General features: G+C 37.6%; 1 protein-coding gene across 1 annotated transcript; it reads right to left on the bottom strand.

Annotated features, from left to right (window-relative positions):
• Window positions 1-1,769: 1,769 nt before the first annotated feature.
• rorcb (RAR-related orphan receptor C b) lies at window positions 1,770-18,401 on the bottom strand. Its single transcript, XM_079876165.1, has 10 exons — window positions 18,126-18,401; window positions 11,709-11,794; window positions 11,305-11,446; window positions 10,062-10,529; window positions 8,836-8,957; window positions 8,615-8,747; window positions 7,387-7,494; window positions 5,966-6,076; window positions 5,665-5,777; window positions 1,770-2,724 (listed from the first exon to the last, which is right to left on the bottom strand). The coding sequence occupies exons 1-10, from the start codon at window positions 18,130-18,132 to the stop codon at window positions 2,563-2,565; spliced, it is 1,452 nt and encodes a 483-aa protein (XP_079732291.1). The 5' UTR covers window positions 18,133-18,401; the 3' UTR covers window positions 1,770-2,562.
• Window positions 18,402-20,555: the final 2,154 nt, after the last annotated feature.

The following is a 20,555-nucleotide window of genomic DNA, read 5'->3' as shown; positions in this document are numbered from 1 at the left end:
AGCAGAAACATTTCTTCTACAAAAACAAAATAAACATTGAATTTGCTTTACAGGGTGACTGAATGAGACAAACACAATCTTGTCTTGACAGGAAGGCATGCATCGAAGGCCTAGAGGTGGGGATTGTCAAAACAACACATTTAAAAATACATTACACTGACAGAATTCCCATACTTCTCTTTCTTAATCCAAGGGCAGGCTACAGGTCCTTGACGTGAGAGGTTTGTAATGTCGGGCACACAAAAAGAATACAGATTTCCTTTTGTTCATTAAAAACTGAGATACAAAACCATATCATTTCTCTTTCATACAGAATACAATATCATTCATTCATCTGAATCACTGAACACCAGTTGTGTAGTTTATATAGCAGGGCTATAAACAATACCGTGAACCTTAAATCAAAGGAGTAGCTGAGACCTCTTTTGAAACTGTTTTTGTCGTACTGTGGTGCAGGAGTAGTAAAAACAGGATGGAAGGACGCGATCCGGGCCACAGAAATGGACAAAAGGAGAGGTGATCAACAATTTACAAAATAATACAACAGAAACCACAGCCATGCTCACTGGCCACAAGCAAATGCGATGCATGTGGTGAATCTGTACCCGAAAGCATTGATGGAATCTCCTTTTCTTTTGGTTTGTGAAAGCATCTGAAACCCACTAGACAGGAGGAAGGGTCTCCCAACATCAGGATTTTCCCAGATCTGTACGTATCAACAGAACAATGTCAATGTCGGCATCCCATCCAGCTCGGCTCTCCTGTCCGGAGCGGCTCCAGAACAAAATGGGCAAAAGTCAGTTCAAACCCAGTTCAATTTCTCTGGTCCGGTACTTCCATGCACACGCTGGAAGAATTCAACAGCCGGCTGATGAAAGTCCTGGCTCATGCTTTTCGTTAACATTCCCACCATCTCTCTTCCTTAACCTACTCCACCTTTCTCTCTCTCTCTCTCATTCACTCTCTTGACTAAAAAGACTAATTTATTTACATTCCTATTCAAAAGAATCTTTTTGAAATGTCCATATAAATGAAATGAACATTTAATGGTTTCTCATTCTAAAGTGGCATTTACAAGGGAAGGGGACATTGGACTGAGGTTTCTCATTGCTTTAAAATGACAACAAAAAAATAAGGTGCAGCACCAAACACTGTCAAAATGTGCCTGAGCAAATAAGAGCATGTGTGGATGGAATCACTGCTTCGAAAGTTGTGTTCGCCAATCCTTTACAGTCATGCCCAAGTTTGCAAACTCCTTATCTATCTCTATTCTATTGAGTAACAGTTCTGCATTTCATAATGTGTCCTGTTGCAGTCAGAAGTTGTTTGCTAGAGTCTAATACTGTGCTGAATGTGTCAAGTTCAGCTGAATATGAGGTATGAGATTATGTAAATAACTGTTAAAGTGAGGATTGTGTGGTTTTCTTTACTTTATTGTAACAAAACAAGGCATTCACAAACGTTTGGTCATGACTGAACGTTTGTAGTGATTATCAGGGTGTTTTATTGCACATTAGAAAAGAGTTTAGCACACTTATGTTTTCTGGTTCATTAAAGGAATATTCCAGGTTAAATACAAGTTAAACTCAGATGCTAACAGATAAAGTTAAGCACTAGAAGGGCAAGTTGTTTTGTACAGTTGCCCCATAGACTTCCACTATAAGTGCATTTCTGTCAATGCATGTGTTTGTATTCTAAAGCTTTTGAAATTATTTTTCTAAATGTATTATTTTAAACTTTTATTTATTATTATTATTATTATTATTATTAAAAATTTGTATTTAACATGGAATGGTCATTTAAAGTTGCACTGGTAATATTGGTCCCTTCATTTTAAATGAACAATCTGGGCACATTAGGGCTTTTTTTTTCTTTAAGTGGATTGTCAAAGTCTTATAAAGCGTAACGCAAGACCAAAAGTGCATTGTGTACATTCGGTCTCAAATCAGAATAAGTGCCTTCGCTTCGTGGGATACATTCATGATTCGTCTGAGGATGAAAAACGAGGGGGGAGAGGGAGGAAAAAAGCGATGTTAGTGCTTAAAGAGTGTTACGGTGGGGAAGGACGTGTGACCGTCGCCTAGTACGTAGGATGCACTTCGTTAAAAAAGTTGTTGTGCTCTCCTGAATGTTCATGTGGAAGAGAGTTTGATCCTGTAAAATTCTTAAAATCATATTTATAAAACCTCCATTTAAATCTCTTTGTGTGCAGATGCAGAAGGAATAGTAGCATGCTTAGACATCAACATGTTGGGACAAAGGGCCCTTGCAAGCATACATCTGTACATTAAAGATCATTTAGGAGTGTTTCCGTAAAATAATAACAGACGTGAGAGCACAATTCCAGGAATAATACATATATGTGTTGTCGAATCTGAAATACTTTGCATGGTTTGTAGTGTATTGTGTGTGTATGCTAACAGTGCTGCAATAGACTGAGGATTCTCCCTGGAGGTTTTTAAAACAAAATTACATTTAACAGGTAATGGCCTCTCTTCAACACAAGCCTATAATTTCCCCTTCACACTCTCTCTCATTCTCTCCCTCACTATCTCCCTCTCTCTAACTGTTGGTGGAGTCAGGGAAGTTGATCTCGCTGCCGAACACTTCCCTGTACAGAGGCGGGAAGCTGTAGGCTGTTTCCGGGTGAACCAGGCGGAAGAAATCCAGCTTGTCAATATGCAGGTTACTGATCGACTTCATCTGCGGTAGTTTGGACACCATCTGCGAACACAAGACAACGAGAGTGTCTAGATCAGATATTCCAAAATCAAGAACTAAACCTACTGGATGATTTAAGTCTGACCTTTGGATTAGTGCACAAACATGTTTTTTTTGCATGGATATTTAGCAGTACATAAATCAACCAACCCATGGAACAGAAACTACACTACCATTCAAAAGTTTGGCGTTGGTAAGATTTTTTTGAAAGAAGTCTCTTATGCTCACCAAGGTTGCATTTATTCTATCAAGAATACAGTAAAAACAGCAATATTGTGAAATATTATATTATGAAATAATTTATTCCTAGTTATCAGTCACACTCTCCTTCAGAAATCATTCTAATATGCTGATTTGCTGCTCAAGAAACATTTCTTATAATTATCATCAATGTAAGCAATAATCTGATAATGATGATTATAATCTTGTGATGATAAAAAGTCTTTACTGTCACTTTAATAGATTTAATCCACCCTTGGCAATTTAATCCACCCTTGCGGAACAGAATGAGTGAATGAATGAATAAATAAATAAATAAATATAAATATATATATATATATATATATATATATATATATATATATATATATATATATATATATATATATATATATATATATATATACTAGGGCTGTCAAACGATTAATCGCAATTAATCGCATCCAAAATAAAAGTTTGTGTTTACATAATATATGTGTGTGTACGGTGTATAATTATTTTCTATATATAAATACACACACATGCATGTATATATTTAAGAAATATTGGCATGTATATACTGTGTATATATATTTATATTATATATAATTTATATTATATATAAATATTTTATATATAAATAACACATTTTTCTTAAATATATATGAATGTGTGTGTATTTATATATAGAAAATAATTATACAGCGTACACACACATATATTATGTAAACACAAACTTCTATTTTGGATGCGATTAATCGCGATTAATCGTTTGACAGCCCTAATATATACATATATATATATATATATATATATATATATATATATATATATATATATATATATACTGACCCCAATCTTTTGAAAGCAGGTGTATATTTGATAAATTGTGACAGTTTGCAGTTGCAAACTGAATGGACAAAATGTGTATAATTTTATATAAAAAAATTTACAAATATAACTCTCATGTAAGAGCTGACATGGCATGTTTGTTTTTTTTTGTCAAAAAACATATGGCTCAAAAAGAATTTTGCTAAACCCCTTTGATCCAAACATGATTGTTTGGTTTTATATTGTTTTTTTTATATATATATATATATATATATATATATATATATATATATATATATATATATATATATATATATATATATATATATATATATATATATATACAACATTTAGTTCTGGTTTTCAAATCTAATTGGCTGAGAGCCTTTTCCAGCCATGCAATATTCTACTAATATCACATTGAAACCGTTTCACAATTTGTATCACTCTGCTTGTTTCTGCCGTATCTATACTGGCAGCATTTCTCACAGCGAGCGTCAATGGTGGAGGAGCAATTTTACAAATACTTCTGTTATCGTGTCACGGAATGTAGTTTTAAGAGTTTTTAGGCGCGGATTAGATAAGTCTTTCTCAACTGGTGGGTCGTGACCCAAATGTGGGTTGCAAGACCATTCTGAGTGGGTCGCGGAGTATGTAGTCAAAGAAACAACAATAAAAAAAACATGATTCGAAATGTTTCTCTAATGCGAGGCTTTTATTTGGAAAGATGTGTGGGAAAGCTGTTTACTCTTCTGTTAGATGCAGTTTAAGTAAAGAGTTTGTGTTCTCCTGATTCAGTATCTGCTGTCAGATGAGATGTTGTCAGGCTATATATGTCAGTGTCATTATTTTAACGTTATTTTTGTAACTTGATACGAAATAAAAATCTCACCTCAGAAAAAAGAACTTTCATTTCCTGTCAGCACGTGCTGTGTACCACTTCACTATATATAAAGAGCAAAAGAAATTACGTGCATGCAACGTCATAGTCCTCATTCAGTCAGTCACGTTCAACTGACGTCATGGGGACCTGACGTCTCCGTGCCCTCCTTCAGTGAACGGGTGTTACATTAGTAACCTAGACAATACGTTGTCAATTAGTAAGTCAGGAAATTACCAAAAAGTACCAATAAATTCCGTAACTGGTACGTCTGTTAGTTGGGAAGGATTTGCATGCAAGCATATGATGTTTATTCTATTCATCAGGAGCAGCTTCCATATGTTTCTTTAACAGTTCATGTTAGTATTGTGCATTTAGCATGTTAACTGTTGTTTCTGTCATTTTGTTAATTTTCATACCAACTTACTAACTTTAAATGCTATATCAGATGCAGAAATTACACTCGCTTTGTCGATATGTCTCTCTCATAATTTTTTTTTTAATATGTGGCGGAAGGAAGTAGTTCTGCACAAAAGAGGAAGATACTCCATCGTCTCCACTCCATTTATTTACACACTTGTGCCGTCAAACTGTTGTGTAAAAGCAATATCCCACTTGTCGTGCGATATGACTCTATATCAGCAGCACGGCTGTGATTACCTACAGCCTCGTGCCTATGGCCTACTCACAGCCATGCTACTGATATAGAGCCATATCGCACTCATACTTGTGTAATATTGTTCATATATATATATATATACATACTTTAATTTGTGTGTTTTCTGGGTCAGAATGGGTGCAGAACTTCTTTTTAAAGAATCAGTCAAGCAGATTCACAAAGTTGTGAATTCATTGGGTCTGATAAATCACTCACTGAACCATAGCTGATGTCAAACTTGACAGTGCAATGTGTACCTGGCATTACTCTCTTTGGATGATTCATAATATTAGTATTTTTATAATTTAATTTGTTTTCTTAAATATTCTCAAAGTTCTCTGTAAAGTGCCGTGTGTGTGTGTGTCTTGTTCCTCACCTTGTCCAGTTTCTCAGTAGTGGCTCCGTTCATGTGCATGCTGTGTTGAAGGGCCACGTAAACCTTCTCTTGGAGCTTCTGAACCTGCTGAGACTCCGTCAACCATGGCCGATCTGAGCAGCACACAAACACAGAGCAGGGGTTTCAAACTGTGAGAATGTGTCTCATTTTATGCAAGTATGCAAGTCTGACCATGGCACATGTTACTTTTTCTTGAGAGCACATAAACCCAGCTTTAAAATCCTTTTCTTCAGGGAATAAGTCGCTAAATTGGTAGCAGACATGGGTGTGAGTGTCTCACCTGGAGCCAGCAGAACCGCGGCGCTGAATAAAGCCATTTCCTCCTCGCTCAGCTGAAGACGACTCAGACTTCTAGCCAATTCAAAGACAGTGTTCACCAGGTCATCACACCCTACAAACACATACACATGCTAGTTACCATGTTGAAGATGAAGAAATAAATTACATTTCCATTGAGGTCCATAATTTGCCCAGAACCAATCTCTTTTTGTTTAACATGAAATGATTTAATGGATCTGTTGGGTTCCATTAATGTTAGAAAGAGGAAATTATTAGATGTTCTGGGCACAAAGCTTCAGGTAATTTGTGAGAATAATGCAGACTTAAGCAATAACTTAGAACAGTCTTTATCGTGAATATAATAGTTTGTAGTGTCTGTATTGTGCATTTAAAGTCGTGTAAAAAAAAAAAACGGAAGTAGAGTAGCGACAGAAATGTTCTTCCTTATTGACTTGGCTCTATGCACCAGTTAATCAAGATAAAATCTATAACATGCATTTAAAAAATAAATAGGGTGAATTTTCAATTCATGCTGACTTTAAACATACCCAATTTGAAAAAAAGCTAATAAAAAAAAGAAATGGTATTATCTACAAATCATTCTAATAACTTATTCCAAGAATACAAGTCTTTATGTAATATGTTTTGCACTGAGTGCTTTCTGCAATGCTTCCATTTAACGTTGATGAGCTATTACTCACCCAAGCATCACTTGTATTTACTAACTGGGTTAAAAACCCATTAGCTCTTGTGCCTTATTGATTCATGACGCCTCCATTCTTGCTCTTAAAAGGCTGCTGGTGTTGTGTGTTATAAAGTAAAAGAGGATGCGTTTGAATTGAAATTGAATAATTGGGTTCTGCTTACTGCATAGTATACACTGAATATTGTTTATATAGTTTCACCTTATGAAAAGATACACATTTCAAACAGCAGTTTTCTGCTACATTGTAATCACATGACCTGATTACATTTGTCACAATCTCAACGCAATCTTATATGTATGTTTAATTCCGCAAGGGTATCCAGTTATTCTACTGAAAATTTTATTTTGCATTTGCAATCCAATTAGTCTAAAATCGTCTTGACAGTCTGATTAAATAAAGGGTGAAGAAACATATGTTAATAACTGTTGCTCACATTGGCTGAACATGGAAAAACATACTACTATATAGATTAAATAGTATCCTAACATGCTATTCTGAATTCAGTGATTGCATCTAGTTTATTCATCAAATAGGAAATGGAAATTCAAATTGAGTCCATTAAAATGTAGGATGCAGAACCTAGTATGAATGTGTTGTTTATTCCACATTTTCTCATATATAGCAGGTCAACCGTAGGTACTCTCTTCAGAGTATACTGCTGAAATAGTATGCTTAAGATGGTAGCATGCTATTCTGAACATTTCCAGACACTCACCGAGAGCTTTGAAGAGCTGAGGGCTGGCAAACTTGCCATCAAAAAACATTGTGTTGTTGGAAGAGTTGTAAGCACGACACATTCGGATCAGCAAGACTTCCAGACATCCTGGAATAGTAATAGAGAGAAAGAGAGCGGCAAAAAAAAATGGGATGGGGAAAAAGCAGAAAGAGAGAGAGAGAGAGAGAGAGAGAGAGAGAGAGAGAGAGAGAGAGAGAGAGAGAGAGAGAGAGACGGAGACAGAGACAGAGACAAAAAGATAGACAGACAGAAATAGAAAGATAGAAAAAAAACAGATAAAAAAAATGCAAGAGAGAGGGAAGGAAAAGCGGGAATATGCTCCACCGTGCAAAAATACACACAGATTTTTTTTTTTTAACCAAATATGGGAACAATAAACACCATCAAAATGAAATGTCATTGTGTTTGTGGTTGTTTAAAATGACATTTAGAAAGTTTGAGTTTTGTTTATTGAAGGGTTTTTTTCATACGGTAAGCACAAAGTGTAAAAGTAGGTAGAATGTTGGAGAAACAAACACAAGAGGAGACAAACGTTAATGCAAGTTTCAAGTTTAAGCAGAACGTGGACAGAACAGAATCCCGTGGGGCGAATTCACAAAACAGTTGCCCCACGTCGTTATTCCAAGAAAAAAATAGTGTTTTATTCTCTAACCACCCACAATCCAGTTTCACCAGCCACTAAATACACTGAAATAGTTCTTCTTGTACTGTGTCTGTATTTTTTTTTATCAGCAGCAGAAAATTACCAATTGACGGTATAATAATGGAGAATGGCATTTTATCCAGGCATATATCCAAACACAATGCAGTCAAGCACAAATTGCGCATTTTAAAGAGTCCTTTCAGGTGTTTGGATCACAATGCATCATCCACATCCAAGCACTCTGCTAGACTGAAAACTGTGCTGTGCAAATGAGACTAATTTACTGAGCGTTTGGCATTACCTGAATCGCATGTCAATACCTGGCCTCAGAGTATTCTAAATGTAGTATGAAAGACAATGCTCAAGAAACTGGAACGATCTAATGGTGTTATCGTAACAATAGTAATAGTGATGAAACTAATAATGAGATTTAACGGCCGCTTAGGGCCACATCAGAAATGCCACATCATGGCAGTAAATGGATAAGGTGATGCGGATGAGAAATCTGTTGTATAATCAGGGATTAGTAATCTGTAATCCGTGTGGGACTAAGGCAGCACTGACCTGCTTTGAGCAGGATGATCTGGTCATTCTGGCAGAGGTCCATGAATCCAGAGATGCGCTTGGCGAACTCCACAACGTACTGGATGGCGTTTGTAATGTGCAGGGCGCACTGCTGCCACATCCATTCTGCAGACTGAAAGCACAGAGATTGATAATACAGCCGTTAACAAAGAGACAAATCAGCAAGCACAATCAAGAGATGTAGTATGATGATGCTCTACCTTGAGCTGAAAGCTGCAGGTTTCTTCAGGTGTGTAGAGGTTCCAGGTGAGTTTCTTCAGCTCTTCTGGGCTGTACTGACACGTCTCCAGGTGAGACTTCACCACGTTTTGAGTGATCCGCTCTGAACATAATTTCAACACATTAGCACATTTTCCTTTAGTATCTGTCTATCTAGATATAAACAGACATAAGCAGAATCAGAAATAATGTACATATCTAAATAAGGAATATATTATATAGATATATCCATCTATAGATGCAAATATAGATTATAAAATAGATATTATAATTAAACATCTATAGACATATATAATACAGACAGATTATATAATCTATAAAAATAGCCTACATAAATACAAATGTATATCAAATTTAAGCATATTTGTAGAACCAAACCATATATTATATAGATATATCAGTAACACTTTACAATAATGTTTAATTTGTTAAACATAACATTACTTCTAAAGAATTTTTGTTCTTAGTTAGTTCATTTCAACATTTACTAATACTTAAAATCAAAAGTGTGTATTAACGAACATTAGCAAAGATGAATAAATATTGTAACAACTGTATTGCTCATTGTTAGTTAATGCATTAATTAAGGTTAACAAATAAGACCTTAGTATAAAGTGTTACCTATTTATTGATATAGATTATAAAATACATAATGTTATAAATAAATAGGTATATGCACTGATATATGATGTGCCATAAATTCATGCAAAAATAATAGATATCATGAGCTGTAAAGTAAAATTGTCAGTATACTTTTTTTTTTTTTTTACTAAATCTAATGGTAACACTAGTTTAGGGTCCAAAGCAATAAAATTGCCTATTTGCATGCATATTACTAGGATTTTTACTGTTTATTAGCACTTATAAAGCACATATTAATGCCTTATTCTACATGACCATATTCTACATCCCTTAATCCAATTCCAACCCAATACATAAACGTAACAACTACCTTACTAACTATTAATAAACAGTAATTATGAGTTTTTTAAGGCAAAAGTCATAGTTAATAGTGAGAATTGGACCCTAAACTAAATAAATTTTATTGCAATACAAATTTTTATTGTGTCCGAACAGGAGGATTTTCAGTAATGAGAATTTAAGGGAAAATTGTTATTAAAATAATGTCAGAATCTCAATCTAAACTTACATTAGTATAATGATTAACATTATGATCATAAAATGTGAATCTATAATGGCAGCTCACCTATGTCGTGTAGAGAGCAGTTGTCTGGTAAAGAGCTCAGGAGAGAGTGTGTAAATAGGCTGTTTTCAGGCAGGATGTACTCATGCTTGACTCTCACAGATTCTGCAAAATCTACAGAGCTGGGTCCCGGAGAGCTCTGATTGGATGAACTTCCACTTCCTGCGCTCCCAGACCCGCCGAGCATCTCCAAAGCACAGTACTCGCCCGCCTCCTCTGGGGTGAGCGGCAGGTCGAATAGCAAGCCGTCGGGCAGCGTGGCGATGTCGTCCAGGTCGCTGAGGTTGGAGCTGGATCCTCCACTGCTGTACGGTCGGCTGTGTGCGCTGTCTTCGCCCGTATCCTCACAGTCACGTGATGCCAGACCGCCACCTAAACCCGCCAGGCAGTCTCGAGACAGCTGCTGGTGCCGCTGCACCTCTGCATACAGGCTGTCCCGCTGTTTCTTTGACATTCGGCCAAACTTCACCGCTACAGAAAGCGAAAGTGAGACGGTTACTTTTACTTCACTTATCATTACTAATTATTTAAATAGCATTTATATGATTAATTTATATTTATATACAAAATTTTGGGGTCCAAATTTTTTTTTTTTACTCATTCAGCAAGGCATGGAAGGTTGTTTCCGCCACAGAATAAAACATTTTAAAATATAATTGTGACTTTTTACAGTTTACATCTTGCAATTCGGACATTTCTTCTCAGAATTGAGTGATATAAACTTGCAATTGCGTGTTATAAAGTCAGAATTGCCCGATATAAACTCGCAATTGAGAAAAATAAAGTCAGAATGGAGAGATATAAATTAGCAGTTTAGAGTTATAAAGTCAGAATTGAGTTTATATCTCGCCATTCTGACTTTATTTTTCTCAATTGCGAGTTTATATCTGGCAATTCTGCCTTTATAACACACAATTGCGTTGCAAAAAAAGTTTATAACTTTAACACACAATTCTGAGATAAAAAGACAAAATTGCGAGATGTAAACTCGCAATTGCGAGAAAAATAGTCCGAGTTGTGAGATAAAAAGTCGCATTTAGCTTTTTTAAAATGTATTCTGTGGCAGAAACAAGCTTCCGTAGCAAGGATCCATTAAAACCGAACAAAGGGTACAAAAAATAGTCGTAGTCACAAAAATAATAACATCTGCCCTTTGACCCTGCCCTCCTTGTCCAGTACTTATATTTGTGTCCCTATCCCTAAAATTCAGCTGGTGGGGTAGTTTGACGTTAAGACTCGCGCTCACCATCACGGCTCATGCCAAGCGCCAGGCACTTCTGCAGACGACAGTGTTGGCAGCGGTTCCGATTGGTTCGGTCGATCAGGCAGTTCCTCTGCCGTGAACATGAGTACATGGCATTGTTCTGCTGGCTGCGTCGGAAAAAACCCTGCAAAAAAGAAACATCGTTACCTCGGTGTACAGGACAGATAATATCAGGTCAGGTGTGGTGTGGCTTTGCATGGGTGTGACCTGGCATCGAATGACAAACATAAAGGAGGGATAGAGCACAAAAGGGACAGAGCACAAAAGGATCATTTTGTTACTGTGAGTTTAATAACAGCAAATTGCACATCTACGGTTAGAAAAGAAGACAATATGACTTATTGTATTGTCTTACTATCATTAGGGAATTAAAGCTGAATTCTCACCTTGCACCCTTCACACGTAATAACACCATAGTGAATCCCGGAGGATTTGTCGCCACAGATCTTGCACGGTATAACCTCAATTTGAGCTGGAATAAAAACAACATCATTTTAAGAATTAAAAGCAAAAACGTGACCTGAACACATAGAAAAGTACATATGCTCAAATACATTTTTGAAATACACCACAAATAATATCAACCAATACAGTTAGAGAGATATCTCTCACTCTGCATGGCATGAAGGACAGAAATAGCCAGAGGATTGATTTTCCGACTGAAGGGTGTATTATGTCTCGGCTTTTACAAGAGGTTCTGATGCAACTCATATGATCAACACAGTGTAGGGACTTTTAGAAACTAGATCCCTCCTAATTAAAGGTGAACAGTATGTAAACAAATATTTAATTATTGACAAAAACTGAATTCATTAATAGAAAGAATAAACCAAATAAATAAATAAATGTGTGATAACAGTTACACAATTATTATGCAATAAAATGTATTATATTCATGTACATTTTTAATAATAGCGGTTTAACTTAAAATCTTATTATAGACAACTACCCATATATATCCATTTAATTACATTAAATAAATAAATAAATAAATAATTAACGAATGAAGGGCATATTGAATAAATGAATGAATGAATGAATGAATGAATATGCTTTGTGGTACAGTTACACAATAATTATGCAATAAAAAATTATATTTTCTAGCATATGTTGCATGTAGTGGTGGCATGGAAAAAAACTAAGCTTGCAACTACAAGCAGGAAAAAAAACATCCTCCATTTTGTCTTTCTAGCTCTGTCAGCTGAAAGCAATGACCAAGATACACTGTGGCATGCAATGGAAAAATCTGTAAGCCCTCGGGTGCCCCTCCCGCACCGCTCTCTGTGTGGTGTTATATAACCTTCGTCTGCAAACATTCCACAAACACGCCATTCAGAGCTGCTCAGTCTAATAATGCAGATGCTCCGCCTCCCTGGCACTTCTGACTGCCTATTGGTTGATGCTCGGGCAGATGTGTCTGCGATTGGCCGGCTCTAAATGTCGCTCAATTCGGCTTGGCTGTAAGCCCATGTGGACTCGCTGTCCTACTGACATACTTTCTCAGTGAAAAGGGGAGGGCGGCTGTGGGCGGATCCCCAGTGCATGTAATTTGAATAGCCCTTTCCCTTCTCTCTGTTAAGGTGGTCTCAACAGGAACACATAAGAATTGACACTTAGGGACAAACTAAATTGATTTTTTTTTTTGGCAGATAATACTCTGTAATAAATACAATTTTATATCAATATTTACATTATCATTACTATTATTTTTAAATTATTTTATTTATATATTTAATAATACATGTTTAAATTAAAATCTTGATATTAATGATTTTTTTTTACATAGAGACAAAGTATATATAATATGCTATACATTGGATGGATGGATATTTTCTAGTCACGTATGAAAAGAACAGTTGATGTTCACTCATGAGACGTGTCTGACGTGCGCTTCATCTGCACTTGTTTGTTTACTTTAAAGTAAATACAAATTAACCCACTAGTACTGCTATTCTTTTGCTTCACTTTCCTTGCTTTTAAGATTCATTCCTCACAAAAAGTATTTTCGTTGCTTCATAACATTAAGGTTGAAGCACTGTAGTCACATGGACTATTTTTTACAATGCCTTTCTGGGGCTTGAAAGTGGTGGTTACGTTGCAGCCTATGTGGGGTCAGAAAGCTCTTGGATTTCATCGAAAATATTTGTATTTGTGTTCTGAAGATGAACTTGAGGGTGAGTAATTAATGACAGAATTTTCATTTTTGGGTGAACCCTTTAAGCCATATGCTGACATTAAGTTTTAAAAGCTTTGCTGTTTGCAAATAGTCATATAGGTTCTACTTGAATATGAAAAAACCTGAAATGTCTATATTCATGCTATTGTTAAAAGACTTTTCTGTTAAAAGCAAATTCAGGTTTGCAAGAACTGCAGCTCTTCAAGCCTTTGACACAGACACCAATGTGGAAGAGAACATTTTCCAGAACACATTTATGCTTAACTGTAAGATGTCCGGGAGAAATTATTTCTGCTGGCATGCCTACGGGAAAAACATATAACACTTCAGTCATTCTTTCAAGGCCTCCATACTTTTAATATGGTAGTGTAAATGTTTATATGTAGCCCTTAATGCCTTTACAGACAAGACAACGTGAAAATAATGTTTTGCTTTTCTCTCTTAGAGTCTCCCACAAGATTTCAACCCCAAGCACACACACACTGAAACTGACCATAAAGAGACAGAGAGAGCAGTGCAAAACCAATCAGAAAGGGTGAGTGCCAGATTCAGCATAGATGCTGATAAGGCAAAACAGGTATGTTTGCATGCATGTGTTTTTCTTCATGATTAACTTCTTGTCAATGTAATAATAATTCCCTTCCATCATTTTACTAGTCTTAAGTTGTCACTTGTATTGTTGTCATGTTTACTCAGATTGTCCAAGATGCTCTAGTGGTGAAGAAGTGCTTCAGGGAAGAAGACTGAGATCAGTCCAACAGAAGCTGTTTTCATTTCCATAAGGTAAATGAGCTTCTGTGTATGTTTGCTGACAATGTTTATATGTGAATAAATGCCTAACCTAAATCTGTTCATCATATAAAGCGATCGTGTCTCTTCAGAAAATTTGGACTAAATCGCTCTATTCATATGGATTTGAAGATTTACGCTCTTTATTAACTTTTTGAAGTGACAAAGTGTTAGTTGCATAGCCTGTCAATGGAGGGAGGACTACACTGTGGTTGTAGCTGAGGCCTGGAAGAGTTTGGTTCATGTTGTCGCTGTGAATCCACTTTGCAGCTCTTCAAAAGGACGAGGACTCGCGCTAGAATTGATACGGTAAAACCGACGCCATCGTTACTGTTCGTATCACTGTGTTTCAAGTGCCAAGGAAGCCTCCGAAGCTGAAATTCAGATATGGTAATGGTCGTTTCATTTCCGAAAACTAGGCCATTGACCAATTAGAGCAGAGCAGGCTCTCGGAATAGAGGGTTTTAGAGAAACTGAATCGTCTGACAAACTGTTTTCAGACTCTTTGGAAAAATTAGGTGATGTGCAAAGTATATTTAGTTTTTTTACCTTAGATGCATGTAAATCTGTTGTAGGAGACTCTTAAACAAAATGAGGAACCTTTAAAATAGCATAATTTCTCAAGAGACCTGCATTTTGTTCCATTCTGATCTTCTGCACTTCTTTTAGCAGTTTTCAAAAGCAAGAACAAGTCCTGTGTACCGAAGATTTGCAGATGTATAATATGACCCCAAAATACCTAATATAGGCCTACTCATCTGTTTCATATTAGCATCACTGAGGGATCATAATGCTTTAATTTTCCACAGTCCCTTATACTCTAAAAGTGTGTGATAGCATAGACAAAAAAATAAAAAAATAAAGACAGATGAAGATTATTTACGTGCAGAGCAATTAAGGAAAATGGTTCAAATCTACTTTGAGCAGCAGCCTCTGTTATCTCTGTTTGCGGACAGGTGCTATAATGCAATTATCTTTGAGTACAGAACATTGTGTTAAGCAGTAAAGTCTATTGTGGTGACATAACACAAGACGGCAGATTAGATAAAGCAGGAGTACGTAACTGATTTTTACCGTAAGCGTTAAGGATAATACAAGCCACTGACCCTTGGAAAAAGTAAAAGATAAAATTTAAAATTTAGTCAAACGTGTCATTTTTATTTTTACAAACTCATGTAATGAGGTGTAGACATGTTTTTAATCACAATGTTTCCGCAATGGTTGGCATATGTAGGCCAGAGTAAAGAACAATGATTTAACACCCCACCTATTTTACATAATAACTTCTGAGTTTCACCCAAGCGATGTGAAATCCAGACGGCTTCACGCAGACAGAACAGAATTACACAGTAGTTTCTGATAAGACTGATGAGTGTGTGAAACGGTCAGTGTGTCAGTGAGTCACTTTTCTTGAGACTCCTGCCAAATGTTCCTGCTGTCTGGTCATCATAAAAATAAAGGTCATACATGCAAAGGTCTGTATTTAAAGACTGCACTTATGCCAAACCAAACAGTAGGAGAGGCAATTGGCAAATGGCCACGCTCTTAAAATTTAAACCCACTCAATGGGTTTTCAAATGGCTCTCAATGGGAAAACAGCTTCATTTATGCATGCATTTGTTTGTGTGCGTTTTCTTTGATGTGAATCGATTATCATAATTTTAGTGAAAGACTTGAATCAGAACAGAGGGGATTAGAGGTACGTTAAGACCGATGACACAAGACAGACCACACAAAACTTCCAGGATTTACATTAAAAAGATATTCCTGACAGAGTGCAGATCTGCTCTTTTTCAGTATCTATCCTCCGCTACCCTGTGAACATGAGCCACGGTGTGTATATTTAAACACAGCCCCACCTCACGACAGTATGTCCGGACATGTACGCCTGCAACTGGCTTTAACATTTGTCCAGAGAGCAAACAAAATGGTTGAGACAAAATCCTCACTTTGTACTTACAGACAAGGAGGTTGGGGCACTAGGTAAATGAAATGATTTAATATTTACTCAACTCCAGGTAAAAGGTAAACCGTTCTTTTTAAGAAGCCAAGCTAAAGAACACTCTTTGGTTACACTTTATTTTAAGGTGTCTGTGTTACAGTGTAATTATTTACTGAGTAATAAAAATTAACTACATGTACTAACTACTGTATAGGGTTAGGGTAGGATTAGGATTTGGTTGACGGTTAGATGCATGTAATTATGCATACTTTACTGTTATTACTATGGTAAGTACATGTAACATATTTACATATGTCAAGGACACAGTAAAAATAAAGTGTTACCCACTCTTTTTGTTCAGACTTTTCAAACAGACATATTGTAAAAAAAAAAAACACTGTTTGAAGGAAATAACAAATTGCTGTAATCTTGATTACCGCTCATGATTGTTGTCATTTGAGAAATTTATTTTTACATTTCATCAGAATTTTTGCACTTTCACCTATAAGCACAAATAGAGAAGAGAATTTTGACTATTTACTCATCTAATTTAGATGAGAGTGGTAACGTTAATTAATTTAATGATATTAAGCTGGAAACTTTGTCATTGTAAAAAATAGTGCTTATAATAATTTAATATTATAATATATTTCACTTAATTATAACTAAATAAATAAATAAAATAGAGATATTTGACCAGTTTTGGCACTCTCACTAACCATAATTTTTGTATTACAAAACAATATATATAATAATGTAAATATTTCCAGTAACACTTTATTTTACAGTGTCCTTGTTACATGTGTTACATGTAGTACTCTAGTAATAACTATGAATTATAGTAAAACTAAAAATTATAGTATACTAAACCAAACCCTCACCCTAACCCAAACCTTATTACTAGGTACGTAAATGTATAATTACACTGTACCACAGACACCTTAAATAAAGTGTGCCCATATTTCCATATACAATTTTATTACCGTATATAAACTGATGTTGATCGATAAGTAATAACAGCATTTCATCCTCATAGTATGCATGTTACATAAATTGGTGAGATTGCTCTAATAAATGGTTATTGTCTGAAACGGAGTTCAAGTTCAAACTCAAGTTCATGAAGGCGCTGTGGTGGCCATATATCACTTAACAGACCACATGGGTCTACACGACTCCAGCAAAGCCCCTCCCCTCTCTCTATCTCTCCCTCATTCCCTCTTTCCCTCCTGTGAATGCTGTGTAATGTTCAGTGACATAACTAGGTCAGTGGAACAGCAGGTTTGAGCGCTGCTCACACAGCCGGCAGCCGGCCATGCTGCCCTGCGAAAACAACAACACGCAACTCAACATTTACACTCAACAGTATCACGAGAACCAAATAAGGCGAGGATTTAACTGACATTACAAAAACAAAGCGTGTTCAGCAGAAATATTTTGTTTTAAGAGACTGTATGCGTCACGATAGTGTGAGACATTTTATTCACCGAATGCAAGTTGTATCAATATTTTTTAGAGGATATATTACAGCTTATCTTCATACAGGAATTTTTTTTTAATAATTTTACACTCATTACGTAATAAAACCTGTCACACAAGCCAGCATCACGACCTGCCGCTGAAAGCTTCATCCATCTGCGTCAGAATTTCAAACAAATGTTTGACATCTGCCTATGATTCATTGTAACATTTGACATAGAATGGAATGCCAACGAACATTTAAACGCGTTACAAAGTAACAAGTGTCCGCGTGGCAAATGTCACAGGGAAGCAGCACACAAATCTCTGCATGAAAACATTCCTGCATTACTATATGGCTAAATGTTTAGAGACCATTTAAAAGTAATATGCAATGTCAATGTAATAGTTATATGCCATACAGTGCTACAAACATCTTACCTCTCATTTTGATTGCAGTTTCTTGATTCTCCAAAGTTCACTGGCGAAGAAATATATTCGAACTAAGTAACTTAGCTAACTTGAGACAGCTACCCGAATTAAACTTTTCAACTCCTACTGTGAGCATTATTAAGAAAAGAAAATAGAAGTAAATGCGCGTGTCTAAAGGTCTTCACTTTCAGCAACAAATTCAAGTCGCATTCGACGTGTGTTATGGCGCGGTATGAAACGTTGTCCTCCCTCTCCTCTCACTCTACCCTGCTAACCTACTTTCCCTTTCAAGGGAGCTCGAGCTGCGTGATTGCGACATGAAGCACGCATGGAATCAGTCCAATGGCAAGACGGAACGGCATGGGCGGGTGACGTCATCGACCAGGAAACTATAAAGCACCCCTGAATCACAACAGCGCTAGATTCTGTGCCTTCAGCAAGCGCTATGTTTGAATCATTGTTTTTGTCTGTCTTAGTTGAAACTAGGCAGGAGTTTTATCACACACACACACACACACACACACACACACACACACACATATATATATATATATATATATATATATATATATATATATATATAAACTATAACATGGCGAGCGAACAACATTATAGGAAGTGTATACATCCCTGCACTCAATATATCACAGGTGGGGATACACACCAACTATGTGTTGTTTGTTTGGGAGTGCAGCACACCCAGGCAGCTCTTGACCATCTCGACCACTCGACCAGCGTTCCATTAAGAACGCTGCACTCCCGCCGATCGCTCTTCGAGGAAGGTGGTTCGGTTCGACCACCTTTGCGGCTTGGGTCCCGCTTCTGCCGTGGCAGAGTGTCGACTTCAGACGTGGGGTTCGCAAATGGATCTGACAGAGGGGTTTGAGACGGGCCCAGCCTTATCTCAGCCTTCACCTGTCAGATCCAGAGCCTCAGTTCAGGGTTCGGAAGCACGCTCTGCGCTTACTTCCGCCCAGGCTGAGGCCCCGGTACTGCAACTATCTAGTTCTGAGGAATTGGATGTTGTTCGTATCAGAACAGGAGATACTGAAGACTCGTCACTTCAGTCTCCTGCATGTGAGGAGCTTGTGGAGGTGCTCACTCGTGCAGTAGAAAAAATTAAGCATTGAATGTACAAACAAGAATCTAGGCAGAAAAGTAAGCTCGTTGAACGTTTTCTGCCTTCCCGCATGCAGCCTCCACGCCGGTGCTTGCTGTTTTTTCCCGACCTCCACACTGAGGTGCCGAAGTCGTGGAAAAGACTGGTTTTGTACCGTGTATATAGTCCCCAGCTATCTACTTATTCAAATGTACATGGGTCCAAACAACACGGTTATGGGGCGATGCCCAGGGCTGAAGAGATGCTTGTGAGCCATCTCTCCCCTGAGTCTGCATTGTCCTTTAAAGCACCGGCATTACCCTCCAAGCCACTAAAAATACATCGGTTTTGGTGGGTAAGGCTTATTCAGTGGCAGGTCAGGCCGTGGCATGCCTGTACACAATTTCCATTCTGCAGGCATACCAGGCTGACCTACTAAAAGATATGAGTGAGAGTAAGGAGGTTTGTCTCTCCGTGCCACCAAGGAGACGGCCAAGTCAGTGGGCCGTTCTATGGCAGCCCTGGTGGCCATGGAGAGACACCTATGGCTGAACCTCTCAGGAATGAAGGAGAGAGAAAAAACGTTCCTTCTGGATGCCCCGCTTTCCCCTGCGGGCCTCTTTGGTGACTCCGTAAACACTGTCATCGAGAGGTTCCAAGAAGAAAAAAAGCAGGCAGCGGCGTTCCAGAAATTCCTGCCACTCCGCACTCATGTTTCAGGGTCTGCTGGGCGGGAGCAGCCCCAGCCGTCGACTAGCTCCTCACAGTGGGCACAACAAAAGCAGAGTGTCACTTCTTGCGCTCCCCCACAAAAAGAATGGGATGCGGCGCTCTCAGGCGAAGTCTTCTAAGGGCAAGATGGATCTGAGGACCGTTATTGTTTCGTTATTGTGAGGGCCCTAGATTCTTATGTCCACAGAGCTGCCCTGTGGAGAAAATCTGAACAGCTGTTTGTTTGTTTTGGGTCACCCAGAAAGGGGTGTCCTGCATCTAAGCAGAGGATGTGCAAGTGGGTGGTTGAGACTATCTCACTTGCTTACGAGTCGGCTGGTTAACCTTCACCTTTGGCTGTACGAGCTCACTCGACTAGGGGTATGGCTGCTTCTAAAGCTTTATTGTCAGGAGTTTCCCTACATGATGTTTGTGATGCGGCAGGGTGGTTCTCACCGCACACATTCTTTAGGATCTATGATCCTGACTTCAGCTTCACTCCAGGGGCGCAGGCGCTTTCGTCCAAATGTGCGCTTTGACTTCACATGGACGGACATTTGCTCTTATGGCGACGTGGGTATTAGCGTTCCCGCAGCGTTTCGACACAGCTCGAGTTCCCTTGAAATGGA

Source organism: Squalius cephalus (genome assembly GCF_949319135.1).
Source record: "Squalius cephalus genome assembly, chromosome: 7".
NCBI classification, from domain to species: domain Eukaryota; kingdom Metazoa; phylum Chordata; class Actinopteri; order Cypriniformes; family Leuciscidae; genus Squalius; species Squalius cephalus.
The sequence above is the reverse complement of the archived record's forward strand: the minus strand, read 5'-3'. Positions and strand labels throughout refer to the sequence as shown.